This window comes from Anomaloglossus baeobatrachus, chromosome 1 (genome assembly GCF_048569485.1).
Source record: "Anomaloglossus baeobatrachus isolate aAnoBae1 chromosome 1, aAnoBae1.hap1, whole genome shotgun sequence".
Lineage (NCBI taxonomy): Eukaryota > Metazoa > Chordata > Amphibia > Anura > Aromobatidae > Anomaloglossus > Anomaloglossus baeobatrachus.
The window spans coordinates 695,590,694-695,609,330 of NC_134353.1; the positions used below are offsets into that span (position 1 = coordinate 695,590,694).

Sequence of the window (18,637 nt, forward strand, 5' to 3'; positions counted from 1 at the left end):
CCTGTATGTGTCTAAGTACAGTTACTAAGTGCTATTGGGTGCATGAAGGCTGTGAAGACAGATGAATAGAAGAGAACAGATTCTGAGCAAAATTTAAGAGAACAGGGAAGAGGTAGGTGATAGGTTTGTCTAAAGAGATGGATTTTTAGAGCATGCTTAAAAATGGGGGGGAAGGTATTAATCAGATTAACTGGGGGTAGTGCATTTCAGAAAACTGGTGCAGCATGAGAAAAGTATTGAAGACAAAAGTGGCGGTTCGGATTATGGAGGATGTTAGTCTTAGATCAGTTGCAGTACGGAGAGCATGGTAGAGTGATAGACAGAGATGAGGGCGGAGATATAGAGGGGTACAGAACTGTAGAGAGCTTTGTAGGTGAGAGAGATAAGTTTGGAAGATCGCTCTATTTAAATGGATGATCTTCCCCAGGAGAATAACTATAGTGTGTGCTGGGGTTGCAGTTGCACCTTGGCCCTGTTGTGTTTGGGACCCTATGGTGCATATGAGAAAACCAATACAATTAGGGCTGGGAGATAGTGATCCTGGTTGTTAACCGGTCATATCTTTTCCTTTTTAAAACTACTGTGCCTAAACATTGTCTATAGATTTTGAGCTAGGTGTGTGAACCTCTTCAGAAACAAACCCTTCACATTTAAAGGGTTTGTACCTTCCAAAAAATTATTGTACCGTAGAGTTGTATAAATTTTAAATTTACAAAAAGACAAGAACTCACTCTCCCTGGGTCCAACACTACTTTTCTGCCGCTGCCCAGGTCTGTGTCGATCAGTTGCAGCAGTGATGTCAAGTATTCTGCGGTTACAACCGCTGTCACAATTCACTACACGTTACAACTTGTGCCATCTACATTGGCAAAGCCTTTCTGCCCAGTGATTTGCTGCAGCGGTTATAAGTGCTGTAGATGTGATGTCAACGCTGTAGCTGGCTAGCAAAGACCAGAGCAATGTTCAATGGTAGACATGCAGCGCTGGACTAGAGAAGGTCACTAACAGCCCCTTTTGTTAATTTAGACCTTTGCAGTATAATTTTAACAGGGACAATCCCTTTAAAGGTCTTAAGTTCTTCCATCTATGTGTGTCATGCCTATTGATACTCCTAAAGATACCAAACTGCACCACAAGAAATCCTAGGCAATAAATCTTTCATAGAAGGTATTATAGCGCCATCCATATACAAGAATTAAATAAAAGAAAAAGTGATGGGGGAAGTAATGATTGGTGTAAAGTACAAAAAAAATGTCAGTGCAGCAATTTAAAAAAAAAAAAAGTTTTATGTTTGTAAAGAGAATCTGTCAGGTCCTGTATGCACCCAGAACCACGAGCAGTTCCAGTGCATATTTCTAATTTCTGCCTAGCAGTCCTAGCATCTAGTAGCATAGATAAAGAGATCTTTAGAGAAGTATTTCTAAAGATCCTTTATGGTAGGCTAATGAAGCCAGTAACTAGTCACAAGGGCGTTAGTTCCCTTGGCTAGTCGGCCCCCTTAGCATATAAGCACGCCCCTGTGGGCGTGCTAGCATGCTAATGAATGCATAGTGTCAGAGGCATGGTTGCGCTCACCTCTGCTGCCACCGCGGATGATGCTGCATTTTGGATCAGTGCGCATCATCCCCGTACCTCTGGTTATGCACACTGTGAAGCTGGGTGTACGCGTCCTGGCTTCAAACTGGTGTAGTGCGCATGATCGGAAGTGCTGTGGACTTCTGATCATGTGCGCACTAACACTATGCCCCACGTTCTGAGGCAGTGCAATGGACACAGGTACGCGTGTCACTGCTGATGATGACACTAGGCATTGGGCATTGAATAGCATGTTAGCACTCCCCTGTGGGCGTGCTACCATGCTGAGTGTAGAATCAGCGCAGGAACTAACGCCCTTGCAACTAGTTTCTGCGCTCATTAGCATATCATAAAGGATCTTTAGAAATACTTTTTCTAAAGATCTCTTCATCTATGCTACTAGATACAGGGACAGTTAGTCAGGGATTAGCAATGTGCACCCAGAACTGCTCGTGGTTTTGGGTGCATATTGCGCATGACAGGTTCACTTTAAGATCTCAATTACTTATGTTAATTGTCAATTAGCCAACTGCTGGTTTTAAGGGCCTGACCTCATACAGACATTGTATAATAATGACTGCGACTTCAAGCAGATCATTGTTCTTAATACAAAATATAACTTTAGCTTATAACATAAAATTAAAACCCTTAAGAAGTCGGGCTGGTAGTCAGCATTCCTGCCATGGCCTTGTACATTTTCCAAACATATTTTGACCTTCAATATTATTAATATGCCATGCGTCTGACTTAAATAATAATTGGCAACTCAAAGCCGTCTGTCTTCATCTTTCCACCCCTGGAACGTACAACGGTATTCTGGGGTAATGTGTAGAATGATTATCTGTAAACTCATTTCTTTTCTGTGACTAGTAAAATATATCTTTGTACCGTGTTAGCCACGTTAGCCACCGTGTTCTTTTAAACAATTTTTTTTCTGTGACTGTCATTATAGAATCAGAGTAATTCAACATTTGTGTCAGTACAATGTGATCGTCTTCATTCGATGACATGTGTTTCAGATGAAGTGAATTCAATTAATAGATGTTTTACCATCCATTACTAATTGCTTAGATTTTCCATTTTCATATATTCCACGTATATTGGTTGTGCGTGTCGTGGTAAGCGTGTGCTGTCATTCACCTCCAGTTTGATTGAGCGGCTGCTTCTCAGCTTGATCTTTAGGGTTAATACTTTTCAACCATCCGTGATGCTCTAGTTATTATTTTCCTATAGAATTGGCAGTCTTATCTGGTGTTCCATTTTCTTCGGTTCTGAACGGTCTCGAGGTTGCTATCATTGTACTGTGGCAGGTCCTGTGATATATTCTAGATGGAGCTATGATGCGTTATCGTTGCAATGAGCAGTACATGCTCAGAGTGTGTCTCTTGCGAAGCGCACAATACTACATTGTCCTTTCTTTGACAGCTCATGACGTTCTACATTGTGCCTCCTGGAGATCACGCATCTCTGAACATGCAACCAGAGTAAAATAGAAGCCATCCAATAGAATTAACCTCTTCATGGTCAGATGAGGGTATTGTCGCCTTTTGGAATCAGTGTAGCTGATAATAAAAAGGCATAGGTTTCCAGATAAATCCCAAAATCAGAAGGTTCCTGGCCACTGTTTAGATCCAACGTCAGTGTCATGAATCCTGTGTCCGCCTCCAGCTGATCTGTCCCACATCATGTCATTGAAAAGCTGTAAGGCTCATGGGGGGAAGGGGGACTAGCTCCAAATTAGCTGGATTCTCTGAGCTCATCAGGGAATAGTTTCTGCTGCAGTTTATCTGCTGTAATCAGAGGCTCTATCAGAGAAACAATCTGCGGCTCAAAGGGTCTAATCTGTGGGACGCTGCTGACTGCCCCCAAGGCTCAGAGGCGCTCACTGTGCGGGATGCCTCGCTGGCTGCTGCCCTCTCAATCTCTCTCCCCTTGGGAAAGATCGTCCTTTGCTTCGTACTATATGTTATGGGGAATTGTGTGAAGTCTCCTCTTCGCAACCTCTCACAGAAGGTATGTCTCCCAACAGAGTAACACCTGCAGCAAACGATAAGATTGGGCTTACAGGTAGAACAAAAACACAAAAGGGAATGTAGCTGTCAGGTGAATAGCTAGTTATGTCCCCAAAGAGAGCAAGCATTGATGCTCAGTTGTTCTTCTTCCTTTACTAAATTTCTTACTCTTCAACTGAGCCATAATGTTGTCCCCATTGCTTTCCTTACATGTCTGTAAATATGACTTACATCTAGTTCTATTTTATTTTTAAACCTGAGACAGTATCCTATATTGGTAATGTGTCCTTCAAAGCTAGTTGTATTTTCCCAAAGGACACAGAGAGACAAGCGAAGCAAATATGTCTTATAAAGGCGTGGGAATAGACGGACCGAAAGGACCAGACCAAAACAGTTCCTTATATAGAGAGGAGATACAGGGGAGGGAGGGAAAAGAGGTGGCAAGGAAAACAGACTGTGAACTGTTCATACACTGAGCCATAACCTCCAGAAAAACTCAAAGTATAGGAAAGAGAAGCGGCATTTTTAAAAGCTAGCAGTAGAGATTGCATGATATAGAAGACCACAACAAACCCTACGGAAGATGAGAAGGATTTTGGGAGGATGACTTTAAAAATATACTAGATTTAGAAGGGTACATTTTTTTAAGACCTCATTTGTTCACATATATACAAGTAGAGAACAGGTAGAACCCAGATTTTGGTGTTGACCTATTAGTCTGTTGGTAACACTCTGTATGTTGTAAGATGCACCAGGAGGAAAGAAGCGGCCTCAGACCGGCGCAGACCGGGGAAGAGGGTGCTCAGGGACCTCTTATGCTTTTGGCTCAGAACTGCGCAGTGATGCACAACCTGCTGGGCCCAGCCTGTATTTTTCTCCGGAAGGGATTCGCTGAGAGTCGGCAGCCTGTAAGTGAGTTCTGACCCTTCCACCTTCCCCATTGTTGTGTGACTGGACCCACCTTTCACACTGGAATGCTATCATAAATCATATAACCCTTCATTCATTGATCATCATGTCCCTGACAAAGAAGTTGGCGGAAATGATTAAGTGCTGTATTCTGCATCTATTCTATGGACGTATGCTTTATATTGTCCAAGAGCTTGGTACATGTGCAAAGTTGAACAGGTCAGACCTATTCTGCCTATATTCTGAATTATTATGCTTGTCATATTTCTTGCCAATGAATTGTATTATATACCGGTCTCCACTGGAATTTATGAATTAGATGCACATTATTATGTATCACCAGTTTTCCAGGTCTGACTTGGGTAAATACCTTATAAAATAATGCAGAAAAAATTTTGCAGACTCAAAGTTGTTACTATGAATCAATGCAGTTCTGACCAATACCCTGGAACATCTCATCTCTGTCATTTTATGCCGATGTATGGATATGAAAACTATTTTTATCTGTACACATTATTTCCTATTGTATCGTCATCAACACTGGCTTTGCAAAATGTTAATACCCCCAAGCCAAGCAAATCTTCTGATATATTTTGTGTTGACTTTGTAAAAAAAAACATAATGTGACATATAAAAGCATAGTAGATGAAACTCAGGAAATCAATGGTAGCAATGTAAGATATAATGTAATGAAGATTTGATTAAAATAGGGTAAAAATATTTAAAAAATGGTTATTAATTGGGAATGAGGGAGGAAAACACAACATTATGTACAAATGACTACAAGCAGCATGGACAGACTTAGATGGCTGAGCATTCAAGGACCGTCCCTTTTACCCACTGGCTTCTGTGTAATTATTGTCCAGATTATTGTAGTTCAACCATTTAATCCTTTTCATTCACGGACTCACTGCTCCCTTCTTTAGATCTAATCTTTGACTCAATATGTTCTCTTTTAGGACAGAGAGCTACGTCCAGAAGAAATAGAAGGTAAACAAAATGCAACGTTTAAATGGAAAAGAAAGAAAAAGTCAAGATATGACTGAGATGAATGCGAGTATATAGAAATGAATAATAATAATATGATGGATAATATAAATGTGAGATATTACCTGGGGTATATTGTAATGTAAGTAGTGAGATGATGATTAGTGCAAGAGGAATAATAATGCCTAATGCTGTGATTTCAAAACTGCAACATGAAAATTCTGCTGAGTAGAAAAACTGGAAAGACAATTAGTGCCATAGGGTCTTATCCGAGTAATATAATGTAACCAGAAAGGAGTAAATTGCTCACTTAGCCGGGTTGTGCCAGCACTACCACTTAGTACACTTAAAGCTCACCAATCACTAGGATTTTCCTATATAACATAAAGCCAGTGCTATACTGGCACTATCATGCTGATTCTATACATACCTGTAGTGGTCAGCTAGGATCTATAGATTTTTGAATGCTTTTTGAATGACAGCAGCTGCCGATCAGCTGATAGCTGGGGTGGATATTCATAGCGATTCCCACCCCCGCTCCCTGTTGTTCCTCCCCCTCTTATTTATGCTAATTCATTTATAGAATCGTTTCACTGAGTGACTAGAAGGGGCGGGGCCTCAGCCAACATAGCTGATACCAGGAAACAACATTATTTTTTTGCTGGCTGAGGCCCCACCCCTTCTGGCATCACATCAGCACAGATCTTTCTAGCACTTAGTAAAAAGATTTTCTAATAGAATTAGCATATATAACAGATAGGGGGAGGACCAACAAGCAGGGGGTAGGAATCTCTATGAAAATGACTCGCCCACCCCAGGGCTATGGGACACCCGGTGCCGGACCGGACTAGTCCGGTGGTAGTCAGTGGTGGCTGGGCCCGGCTCCGTGGCCCTGGTGGGTGTCAGTTGAATATGTGGCTTGAATTAAAGTTTGTGTTCGTGACGCCACCTGTGGTATGCGGCTACTAAGCCGCCGCTGCTGTGTGAGGCCTCCGGGATGATGTTATGGCAGCAATGGTAGTACTGCTCCCCACAGGTGGAGCAATGCCCGGGGCACGGTTGGTGTTTGTGGAAGTCTATGGTGCTGCGTGACTAACACGGTGCAGGGCCGACCAGCAATGAAAGAAACAGGCACAAACAGTAGTCTCTTTACCTTTTCCTCTTTTACTCGGCAGAAGTTTAGTCCAGGGAGACCGTCACAGATGGTAAAGATGGTCCGGCCGGCCTGGAAGTGCCTGGGGTGATCTTTGGCCAGTTGAGTATGAGGCCTACTCCTTAATCTTTCTCTGCTGTGTTAGGACACTGCACTTTGGGTTTGCAATTGCCCTCTTGCTGCTGGGACTTGTTGTTCGTCCCCTTTTCTGTGTGGTAGACTGCGCAGGCCCTCTCTGGTGCTTCTCTGCTGGAGCCCACACCAGGCCCTTGGAATGCAGCTGTACCTTCAGATTGCTTCTGGGACAGGGGGCTTGCAGCTCTCCTGCCCTCCGGATTCAGCTACCAGGGATGGATTTTATGCCCTGGCAACTACAGACTCCGATGTCCGAGTCCCTGCTGTGCCTCTCTGCTCCCCTTGCTTCACTGGGCCAAGCTATCCCAGCTCTAGGCCCCAGTTTACAAGGCAGCACTACTCTGCGTCTGCACTCTTTCACTCCTGTGTCCAGACTAACCACCACTTCCTCCTTCCAGCCAGACTTAAGGAATGCTCCCTGAAGTTCCAGGTTCAGAGCTCCCCCTGCTGGCCGGAGGGAGAACTGTGTTGAGTGTTAACTTACTGGCCAATAGATCTCCCAATTACCTCCAGGCTCAGCATTAACCCTTTTGGGAGGGCAATGCTGTTGTGGCGACCAGGTCCTGGGGCGCCACACTCCCCCTTAGTTAAATTCAGTACTCCCGGACTGTAGAAACAAACATGACATGTTAGAACATTTCATCCCATTATGGGAGGCGCAAATACTTTAACGTTACAACCTTAAACATTACTATAAGAGTCCAGTGTGGCTCCCTGCCGGGTGTCCATTACACTGCTCCATGGGGGACCCGCCGCGTTCAAACCCCCAACGTAGGCTCTGGGCGTGCGTCAGAGCATTGATGACCCCACTCTATGCACGCCGGACGGGTTTTTCTTCAGGGGTGTTGAGCACACTGGTGCTAACTATGAACAATTTAGGTGTTGGCCACCCATAGTCCAGTGGCCCAATTGTCCATTTTCGCAATCAAAGAAAAAGAAAACATTTTGTACACAACATGACAGACATTTTGCATAACTATTTACATCCTAATAAGTACTCTTGCCCTTATACAGTTGACTCCCTATACCTTAGAGGGGGTTGTCCCCGAGTGCTGCGCTGGGACCTACGTAGCTCTGGTGTTTGCCCCTGACTACGTGGTGCGTCTTCTATCTCAGCACTACAGGTGGGCCTAACCCCCATAGGTAAGCGTGATGGTTGCCTTTGTGATCTAAGAGTCGCCAAGGGTATGACAGGTTCACCACTGACAGGGGGTTGATCCTCCTGTTCCACTGCTGGGGTGTCATCTCGTGCTGGAGCGGACGATTCTTTAGGTGGATCCGGAACCTTTTCCGTTTCTGGCTCGACCAACTGCGGAAACGTCAAAACTGGTACCACTATGGCATTGTTTATTCGGGTCCAAGTTTTGGGGAACTTTCCAAGGATGGTTTGAATCATCTCCCCTTCTTTCTCTTGACTTTGGGGACTTCCTTGTACTCCTTCCATTTCTCTTTGGATTCTGCACCGTTCAGGGCACGCTTTCAGGCGGTCTCGGGAAATTGCTTGATAGGTCTTGCCTTCATCTTTGCTTATGAGGCATACCTTACTATTGTCAAAGTTGGAGGGGATAATGGTGTAGGGCTCGCTTTCCCACTGATCATCCAATTTATGCGCCTTCCGCTTCTTCTTGAGGACTTGTTCTCCAGGTGCTAAGGGAGTTGCTGGGGCTGTTTGATTGTAATGCTGTTCTTGTCTCGTTCTTGCTTGAGACAGGCTCCTCTCTACGCACTCCTGGACCTTACGGTACCGCTGCTGCCGTTCTGTATCCCAATCCTCTATTTCTTGAACCGCCTCAGGCGACACAGTCCCCATCTCAAAGTCTACAGGCAACTTGCCTGGTCTGGCTCGCATCAGGTAAGCGGGGCTGCAGTTGGTCGAATTCACTGGGATGTGGTTGTACAGGTCTACCAGATCTGGCAACTTTTCTGGCCATTGGTTCCTTTCCTCCAGCGGTAGGGTCTTCAGCATATCAATAACCACATGGTTCATTTTCTCGCACAGTCCATTGGTTTGGGGGTGGTACGGTGTGGTTCGGATTTTCTTACAACCGTACATGTTACAGAACTCTTGGAACACTTCAGCCTCGAATGCAGGACCCTGATCAGTCAGTACCCTTTCCGGATAGCCGTGAGGTCGGCAAAAGGATGCCTGGAACGCTCTAGCTGCTGTCCTGGCTGTCTGGTCCTTCACAGGCACTACTACCAGGAAACGAGAGTAATGGTCCACAATGGTGAGGGCGTACACATAGCCTGACCGGCTTGGTGTTAACTTCACGTGGTCCAGGGCCACCAACTCCAGGGGCTGCTTTGTGACAATTGGCTGCAAGGGAGACCTTTGGCTGGCATCGTCTTTCCGCCTCAGGTTACACGGGCCACAGTCTCGGCACCACTTCTCGATCATCTTTCTCATGTGCACCCAATAGAACCGATCACGGAGTAGGGCCTCCAACTTCTTCCACCCGAAGTGTCCTGCGTTATCATGATACGCGGCTAGGACCATTGGAGCATCTCTCTGCGGAACCACTATCTGCCAGACAAGTTCATTTGTTCGATAGTTGACATATCTCTTGCAGAGCTTGCCTTGGTAGGTGAACAGTCGTCCCCTCTCCTTCCACAGCTGCTGGGCTTCCTCTGGAGCGTCTGGGCCAAGATGGGTCTCAGCTTGCGCTAGCTTCTCTTTGACCAATCGCACGGCCGGGTCACCGTTCTGTGTTTCTTCCCAATTATGGTGGAGTAAGGGGTTGACCGAGACCCCGTGCTGGCTTGAGCGCTTCACTCCCACAGCATGCTCACACTGGGACACACCTTGGTGATGGAAAGCCGGTAACTCTATCTCTTCGAGTTCATCCATGTCTTCTCCAGACTCGGGCAAGTGAGGCATTCTGGACAGCGCATCAGCATTGTTATTCTTCTTGCCAGCCCGATACTTGATGGTAAAGTCAAAGTTAGACAGCCGGGCCATCCATCGCTGTTCCATCGCACCTAACTTGGCTGTTGCCAGGTGTGTCAACGGATTGTTGTCCGTGAAGATGGTGAACTTGGCCGATGCCAGATAGTGCTTGAAGCGTTCAGTCACTGCCCAAACAATAGCGAGGAACTCCAGCTTGAAGGAACTGTAGTTTTCTGGATTCCTTTCTGTGGGCCGAAGCTTCCTACTGGCGTACGCTATCACCCTCTCTCTGCCTCCCTGTACCTGGGACAGAACTGCTCCCAGTCCCACGTTGCTGGCGTCTGTATACAGTACAAACGGTTGGCTGTAGTCAGGGTAGGCCAGAATTTCTTCTCCCGTGAGAGCCCCTTTCAGCCGGACAAAGGATGTTTCCAGTTGGCTGCTCCATTCAAATGGAGGGCTCTGCTTCTTAGCCTGCTTTGGCTGGCCCACCAGGAGATCTTGAAGGGGCGCTGCTATCTTGGTGAAACCATCAATGAACCTTCGGTAGTAGCCCACCAGTCCAAGGAACTGCCGCACCTCCTTCACTGTGGTGGGTCTTGGCCAGTCCTTGATTACAGTGACTTTCTCCGGATCAGGTGCCACACCTTCTGCGCTGACCACATGACCCAGGTACTGTACCTTTGGCTTCAAGAGGTGACATTTGGACGGCTTGATCTTCAGGCCATATTTCGACAAGGATTCAAACACTTCTGCTAAGTGCTTCAGGTGGTCCTCATAAGTCTTGGAGTAGACTATTACGTCATCCAGGTACAACAGCACGGTTTCAAAGTTGTGGTGGCCCAAGCAGCACTCCATCAACCTTTGGAATGTCCCTGGGGCGTTGCAGAGCCCGAATGGCATACAATTGAACTCACAGAGGCCCATTGGTGTCGTGAATGCAGTCTTCTCCTTGTCCGCCTCTGCCACGGGAACCTGCCAATACCCACTGGTGAGATCCAAGGTGGAGAAATAGTTAGCTGACTTTAAGGCTGTTAGTGACTCCTCTATTCTGGGCAGCGGATAAGCATCTTTATGTGTAATGCGGTTAATTTGCCTGTAATCTACACACATTCTCATTGTACCATCTTTTTTCTTTACGAGCACTAGTGGAGCTGCCCAGGGGCTACAACTATCTCTGATAACCCCAGCCTCCTTCATTTCCCGTAACATTTCCTTGGCACACTGATACTGTGCGGGGGGTACAGGGCGGTATCTCTCTTTAATGGGATGATGATCACCCGTGGGGATTTGATGTTTAACCCCTTTCACCTGCCCAAAATCTAGGGGGTGTTTGCTGAAGACCCGCTCGTACTCCTGTACCACCCGGTAAACCCCATGCTTTTGGTGCGAGGGGGTGGAGTCGGTGCCTACATGTAATTTTTGGCACCAGTCTTCCGGCTGCCCCTTGGAGCCATTGTCTTCCGCCTGGTCGGACGGGATCAAGGGTTCCACTGCTTTAATGGTATTGTTACTGACAGTGTACAGTTTTGCTACAGTGGCGTACCGGGGCAATTTGGCCTCCTCCTCCCCACAATTCAGGACACGGACGGGCACTCTCCCCTTGCGGACGTCCGCTACCCCTCTGGCTATCAGGACTCCAGGCCTACTGTCTGAATACACTGGTTCTACCAAGGCATGGTAATCCTGACCCTTGAGGCCTATTGCTGCCCGACACCATATCAACATTTCACTTCTTGGGGGTATTACAATGGGGAGGGGGTCACTTACCCTCACACTGCCAATTTCTCCTCCGGCTAGCTCTACTTGCTGCCTCCTCATCAGGGCTCTGATCTCCCTCTGTAGGACACGCTGCTGCCCGGAGCTGGCAGTTTCAGACGCCTGTTGCAACAAAATTATCACTTCGGCAATACAATTTTCTATCACATTTGTACCAAGGGTTAGCAGTGGGTCAGATTCTTTGCGATCTATATCTACAATTATCATCCCCTGACATGGCAATTCCACCCGCCCCACTTTAATGGTTACTTCTTTGTACCCAATTTGAGGTAAGGGCTGACCATTACTGGCCACAATCGTTAAATCATCATCTGGGCCATGGTCAATGTCTGAATCAGCCCAATATCTTTTGTACAGTTTGTGGGGGATGGTTGTTACCTGGGACCCCGTATCCAGGAGGGCATTCAAAGGGATCCCATCCAGCACAATGGGAAGGACCGGGCGTCCTCCCACATACTTGCTGCGGCTGGGGTTTGAGCCGGGCTTCCTCACACCTGGGGGTTGGCTCCTGGCCCCAGGCTCGGCCCGTTTAAAGGACAGCGTCGTGCAATGTGGCCCGCCTGGTTGCAGTGGCGGCAGATCGGTTGTCCTGTTGAATCATACCGGTCTGTGTCTCTGCCTCGGGTCGGCGGAATCCTCCTCTGTCGCATCCATGGGACGTCTTCTGGGCTGGAGGCCAACTCGATTTTTGCAGGCGAGGGGGTCATTTGTAGAGACTGCACGGTCTTGGCAAGGGCAGCCACAGTCTTGGTCAGCTCCTGGAACTGCTGTCTGAGCTCTGCAGTGGGATCCTTATCCAGGGACTGCGCCTCAGCCCCTGCAGTGGCTCGTGTTGCAGGCACCACCCCGGGGTACGTGATAGCAAGAGGCCGGAGGGGTACTGGGTCATTCGGTGTAGATTCTCTCAGTACCCTGATGGCCTGGTCCTTAAACTTGGCAAAGTCCAGAGCAGGGTTCTGCAGGACCAGGATACGCAGCTGGGTCCTGTGGGCATCTGACAGGAGCCCCTCTATGAACTGCTCAGTTAGGAGTTTGTCTTCTTCACGTACACTCTCTGGGTCCACCTGTTTAACTGCTTTCAGGGCCTCCTGCAAGTTTAGGGCATAGTCCCTTATGCTGTCCGTGGCCCGTTGCTTGCACCCAAAGAATCTCATCTTTATCTCTGCTGCGGTGCGGGTGTCAAAAGTACTCTTTAGCTTGGCCAGTATCTGGGCTGCTGTCCCTTTATCTGTATCAGGCCAGGACTTCGCTTCACGCTGGGCTGCGCCGGCTAGCTGTCCCATTACTATGCCCACCTTCTGGCTCTCAGTCAGAGGATACACCCGGAACAAGCTGTGCAGGCTTTCTCTGAAGTCACTCAAGGTATGGGACTCCCCGGAGTACTGCGGCAGCCATTCTGCTCCTGGTATGTACGGCATGGTGATCGGCATTACCGGCGCTACAGTGGGGGCTGGGGCGACGGCGACTGGGACTACTTCGGCCGGTGCTGCGGCGCCCTGGGCGATGGCAGCCACCTGCTCTCCCTCGGAGTCGGACATCTTCCTCCCCCTTAGTGAACCTTACCAGGCTCCGTTCACTTTTCAAATTTTCTTCCGGGTCGCGCGGGGTTAACAGCGCTCTGCTCTGATGGCGCGCTCCCTTCGCGCTCTTTGTCAGGCACGCCCCCCTTCTTCCTGCGCTCGGCGCGGCTAATGGCGGCGGCAATTTACAACCAGTACACAGTCTTTTACACAGTTCTTCAGGCGCACAGTACCCGGTGTGACCGGGCACGAAATCCTGTTCGTGACGCCAAAGTTGACTCGCCCACCCCAGGGCTATGGGACACCCGGTGCCGGACCGGACTAGTCCGGTGGTAGTCAGTGGTGGCTGGGCCCGGCTCCGTGGCCCTGGTGGGTGTCAGTTGAATATGTGGCTTGAATTAAAGTTTGTGTTCGTGACGCCACCTGTGGTATGCGGCTACTAAGCCGCCGCTGCTGTGTGAGGCCTCCGGGATGATGTTATGGCAGCAATGGTAGTACTGCTCCCCACAGGTGGAGCAATGCCCGGGGCACGGTTGGTGTTTGTGGAAGTCTATGGTGCTGCGTGACTAACACGGTGCAGGGCCGACCAGCAATGAAAGAAACAGGCACAAACAGTAGTCTCTTTACCTTTTCCTCTTTTACTCGGCAGAAGTTTAGTCCAGGGAGACCGTCACAGATGGTAAAGATGGTCCGGCCGGCCTGGAAGTGCCTGGGGTGATCTTTGGCCAGTTGAGTATGAGGCCTACTCCTTAATCTTTCTCTGCTGTGTTAGGACACTGCACTTTGGGTTTGCAATTGCCCTCTTGCTGCTGGGACTTGTTGTTCGTCCCCTTTTCTGTGTGGTAGACTGCGCAGGCCCTCTCTGGTGCTTCTCTGCTGGAGCCCACACCAGGCCCTTGGAATGCAGCTGTACCTTCAGATTGCTTCTGGGACAGGGGGCTTGCAGCTCTCCTGCCCTCCGGATTCAGCTACCAGGGATGGATTTTATGCCCTGGCAACTACAGACTCCGATGTCCGAGTCCCTGCTGTGCCTCTCTGCTCCCCTTGCTTCACTGGGCCAAGCTATCCCAGCTCTAGGCCCCAGTTTACAAGGCAGCACTACTCTGCGTCTGCACTCTTTCACTCCTGTGTCCAGACTAACCACCACTTCCTCCTTCCAGCCAGACTTAAGGAATGCTCCCTGAAGTTCCAGGTTCAGAGCTCCCCCTGCTGGCCGGAGGGAGAACTGTGTTGAGTGTTAACTTACTGGCCAATAGATCTCCCAATTACCTCCAGGCTCAGCATTAACCCTTTTGGGAGGGCAATGCTGTTGTGGCGACCAGGTCCTGGGGCGCCACAAAAACCCACTCCAGCTATTAGTTGATCAGCAGCTGCTGTCATTCAAAAAGCTGTACATTTAACAAACTTTACTTGATTGTGTTTCAAAACCTAAACATCCTAGCTGACCACTACAGGTATGTATAGAATTCAGCATAACAGCGCCAGTATAGCACGGTGTTTATGTTATATAGGAAAATCCTGGTGATTGTGGGCTTTAAAACAGGCTGCTGCAGACCCACAAAACGAAGGAATAATGCAATTCGATTTGAAGGGTTAAATCCTGAGCTGCCTGGATGTTATAGATAGAGGAAGACAATTACCATATGAATAGAATGCGTTTGTCCACACATTTAGAAGTATCACACTTCTTCCTCAGACCAGACTGTGGTCTGTCCTGAGGAAGAAGTATAGTACTTTAAAAGGCGTTAAAAAATACACTGTATTTTATCCATAAGGTGATCATCTTCATCAGTCTATAACCTCCAAGCAGCACAGGATTTAACCCCTTCAATTCCAATTGCATTATTCCAACATGAAAATTGGTACAACCTCCTTGCAGATGTTGTCCATGCTGCCCTTTCACAGTACATTTAATGGTGTTTTTTGGTGCTTTTTTTGTTGTTGCAAAAAATGCTGTGTCCACATGTTAGCTTAGTAATCCTTGAGTCACACATCCATGAATAACAAAATTCATTAAAATTTGTAACAGGAAATGTGAAAAATGCTCTAAAGATACGCAAAGGGAACCTGACACCTGCTGCCCGATTGATGGGCATCATGTATTAGACTGGTGAGGCTGCATGTCTTCAGCCATGAATGTTGAACTTTGAAACTACAGCGTTTTTGAAAAAAACATGGTTTAAACCTCGCCAGGCACCCTCTTTTCCGACTATTCTTCTATGCGGTTCAGTCCCAGCAGCTACTTGTGACCTGCTCCCCATGAGTGATAGGATTCTCCCTATACATAGAAATGACACCTATTATTCCTGGACAGCAGGCAAAGAAACGCCACCAGAGACCCTCCTGTCCAACTAGTCTCCCATGCAGTTCAGTCCCCAGCAGCTACTTGTGGCCTGCTCCCCATGAGTAATCGAATTTTCCCTATACATAGGGATGACACCTATTATTTCAGGACAGCAGGCCAAGAGAAGCCACCGGAGACCTTCCTGTCTGACTAGTCTCTCATGCGGTTCGATCACCAATGGCTTCTCTTGGCTTGCTCCCCATGAGTTATAGGATACTGCCTATACATAAGGACAACACCTATTTTTCCACGGCAGAGAAGAGAAGCCACTGGAGACCCTCCTCTCTGACTGGTCTCTCATGCGGTTCAGTCACCAGTGGCTTCTGTTGGCCTGTTCCCCATAAGTGATAGGATACTCCCTATACATAGGGACAACATCTATTATTCCAGGGCAGTGGGCAAAGAGAAGCCACCAGATACTCTCCTGTCTGACTGGTTCCCATGCATTTTCTCCCTCAATGACTTCTCGTGGCCTTCTCACTATGAGTAATAGGACTCTCCCTATACATAGGGATGACAACTATTATTGGGGCAAAGAGAAGCCACCGGAGACCCTCCAGTTTGACTAGTCTCCCATGCAGCTCGGTCCTCAGTAGCTTCTCGTGGCCTGCTCACCATGAGTGATAGGATTCTCCCTATACATAAGGACAACACCTATATTTCCACGGCAGAGAAGAGAAGCCACCGGAGACCCTCCTGTCTCCTTGAACGGCTTGGTTCCCAACACCTTCTTCCAGCCTGCAGCCCTTGAGTGATGGGTCTCTCCCTATACATGCATACAAGGATAGACTTGTCACTTCAGGGTAGCAAGCAGAGAGAGGCTGCCAGGGACACACCTGTCCAGCTAGTTCATAGTGTGGCTGAGTCCCTGGCAGCGATTAAACTATGTTTTCACATGAAACACTGCAGAGTATCAGAGGTAAACATACATTGCTGAAATGATGCAGCCTGTGTTTGATATATGCTGCCCAATACAGCATGTATCAGATTTCAGGTTCCCTTTAAATAGGTACTAATTTTTTTTTTTACAAACCCAAGAAAACTTTGCAAAGAATACGTCTATGCGAAGGTAGCAGTAAGGGTATTCAGACTGCATCTTTATCTGGTGGTCAAAAACATCTGTTTTTCAAGTGGAAGTTTCTTCAGAAATGACTTACGGTATATTTTCTGCTGTTTTCTCTGCATTTGCTCTGAAGAGCTTTTTCAAAAAAAATTCCCGCCAAAGTTTTTGATGTATTCTTTTTCAACATTTTTTCTGTCTTTTTATTGCCATTTTCCTGACGTTTTAAAATCTATTAGCCAATTCATAAACAACTAGAGGGATTTTGTAGCAGAAACATTTACGAAGCACTCACTAAAGACATTTGGGCATCTTCTGGGCATTTTTTATCCTTCTCATTGACTTTTATTCTATAAAATGAAGATTCTTCTATCAGAAAACTCCTGAAGAATGGTCAGCTCATGTCTTTTATATGTTTGATATTTAAAAGATGCTCAAAAGTCTGAACATATGAACAGCAAGGTGTTTTTCCTTAGAAAAAAAATAATTATTTTGAGTGTTTTTACAGAGGTTTTAGGAATGGCTCAGTGGCTCAGTATTGGAAAAGTAAAGCCTCTAAAGGCTGCTTTACACCAGACAATCTATCGTGCGATAGATCGTCAGGGTCACGGTTTTTGTGACGCACATCCGGCATCGCTGGCGATGCCGGCCTGTGTGACACCTCCTAGCGACGCGGTATCGCTCACAAATCGTGAGTCGTGTACTGTAGGTTCCATAATATCGTTTAATTTAGTTGTTCATCGTTTCCGTGGTAGCACACGCCGCTCCGTGTGACACCCCGGGAACGATGAACAGCAGCTCACCTGCGTCACGCGGCCGCCGCCGGCTATGTGAAGGAAGGAGGTGGGCGGGATGTTTACGTCCCGCTCATCTCCGCCCCTCCGCTTCCATTGGCCGGCGGCCGTGTGACATCGCTGTGACGCCGAACGTCCCTCCTACTCCAGGAAGTGGACGTTCGCCGCCCACAGCGTGGTCGCACGAGAGGTAAGTACATGTGACGGGGGTTACCGACTTTGTGCGACACGGGCAGCGATTTGCCCGTGACACAAAAAAGACGGGGGCGGGTACGATCGATTGTGAAATTGCACAATCGGTCGTACCATGTAAGGCAGCCTTTAGTCTTTTTTCTGTTGCATAATATGAAACAGCTATGTAGAATAATTTTTATGAAACCCAAGTGATTAGTAAAGGCTGCTTTACACACAGCAACATCGCTAGCGATGTCGCTCGTGAAAGCACCCGCCCCCATCATTTGTGCGTCACGGGCAAATCGCTGCCCGTGGCGCACAATATCGCTACGATGCATCACACATACTTACCTTTTTAGCGACGTCGCTGTGGGCGGTGAACAACCTCTTTTTAAGGGGGAGGTTCATGCGCCATCACAGCGATGTCACACAGCAGCCCGCCAATAGATGCGGAGGGGCAGAGACCAGCCGCATTAACGACACGCCCATCTCGTTGCCGACAGGACGCAGGTACATTGTTGTTCGTCGTTCCCGGTGTGTCACACGTAGCGATGTGTGCTGCCTCAGGAACGACGAACAACCTACGTCCAGCACCAGCAACGATATTTGGGAAATGAACGACGTGTCAACGATCAACGATTAGGTGAATATTTTTGATCGTTAGCGGTCTCTCGTAGTTGTCACACGCAACGACGTCGCTAATGAGGCCGGATGTGCGTCACGAATTACGTGACCCCAACGATATCTCGTTGGCAATGTCGTTGCGTGTAACGGGGCCTTAAGTCTATGTTCCTAGCATGAGTATTTAGTAATTTTTTGCTGTTGCATATTTTCTGCATCTATTAGCTAAATTAGGTTTTTATATATGCAAAATTTCTACATCTAATACAAGTCAAAGAGAAAAATCTGCACAAAGTCAACACACCGCAAGAGAGAGTGACTTGGTGCCGAATTCAAAAACTCAGCGCAGGTCAGTTTATCAGCACAAAATACAAGTGCTGTGGGCATGAGATCTTTATAAACACTTTTTACTGCTGAACCTGTAAGACATTGTATTATTTTCATAGTGAAAATATGCGCCGCATTTCACTAAGAACTCATCATTGGAGCTTAGCTTAACACTTAACTTTAACGGCCAATTCCGGTGTGTCATTGTGTACCAATGGTGGAAGGCTTGTCATTGGACTTGTAGATATTGTGCCATTATATTAGTGTATTATAGAGCAATACACTAATTATGATGCTTCTCAAATTCAGGGTGATGAGGAGGAGAAGATCAAAGCATAAAGCCGGCATGATTTATCTGGA

At 47.4% G+C, this 18,637-nt stretch overlaps 1 protein-coding gene across 3 annotated transcripts in view; it reads left to right on the forward strand.

Annotated features, from left to right (window-relative positions):
* The window catches only part of CABP1 (calcium binding protein 1), a 56,883-nt gene that overhangs the window by 23,948 nt on the left and 14,298 nt on the right, over positions 1-18,637 (forward strand). Inside the window, exons 1-3 of one of the 3 annotated variants that reach the window (XM_075320597.1) lie at positions 3,374-3,588; positions 4,334-4,495; positions 5,456-5,486. In XM_075320597.1, the coding sequence (XP_075176712.1) occupies positions 3,544-3,588; positions 4,334-4,495; positions 5,456-5,486 (238 nt within the window). In that variant the 5' untranslated portion in view covers positions 3,374-3,543. Of the gene's footprint in view, positions 1-3,357; positions 3,589-4,333; positions 4,496-5,455; positions 5,487-18,637 lie in introns of those variants that run through there. The other 2 variants (XM_075320588.1, XM_075320579.1) reach the window with 2 other exon arrangements.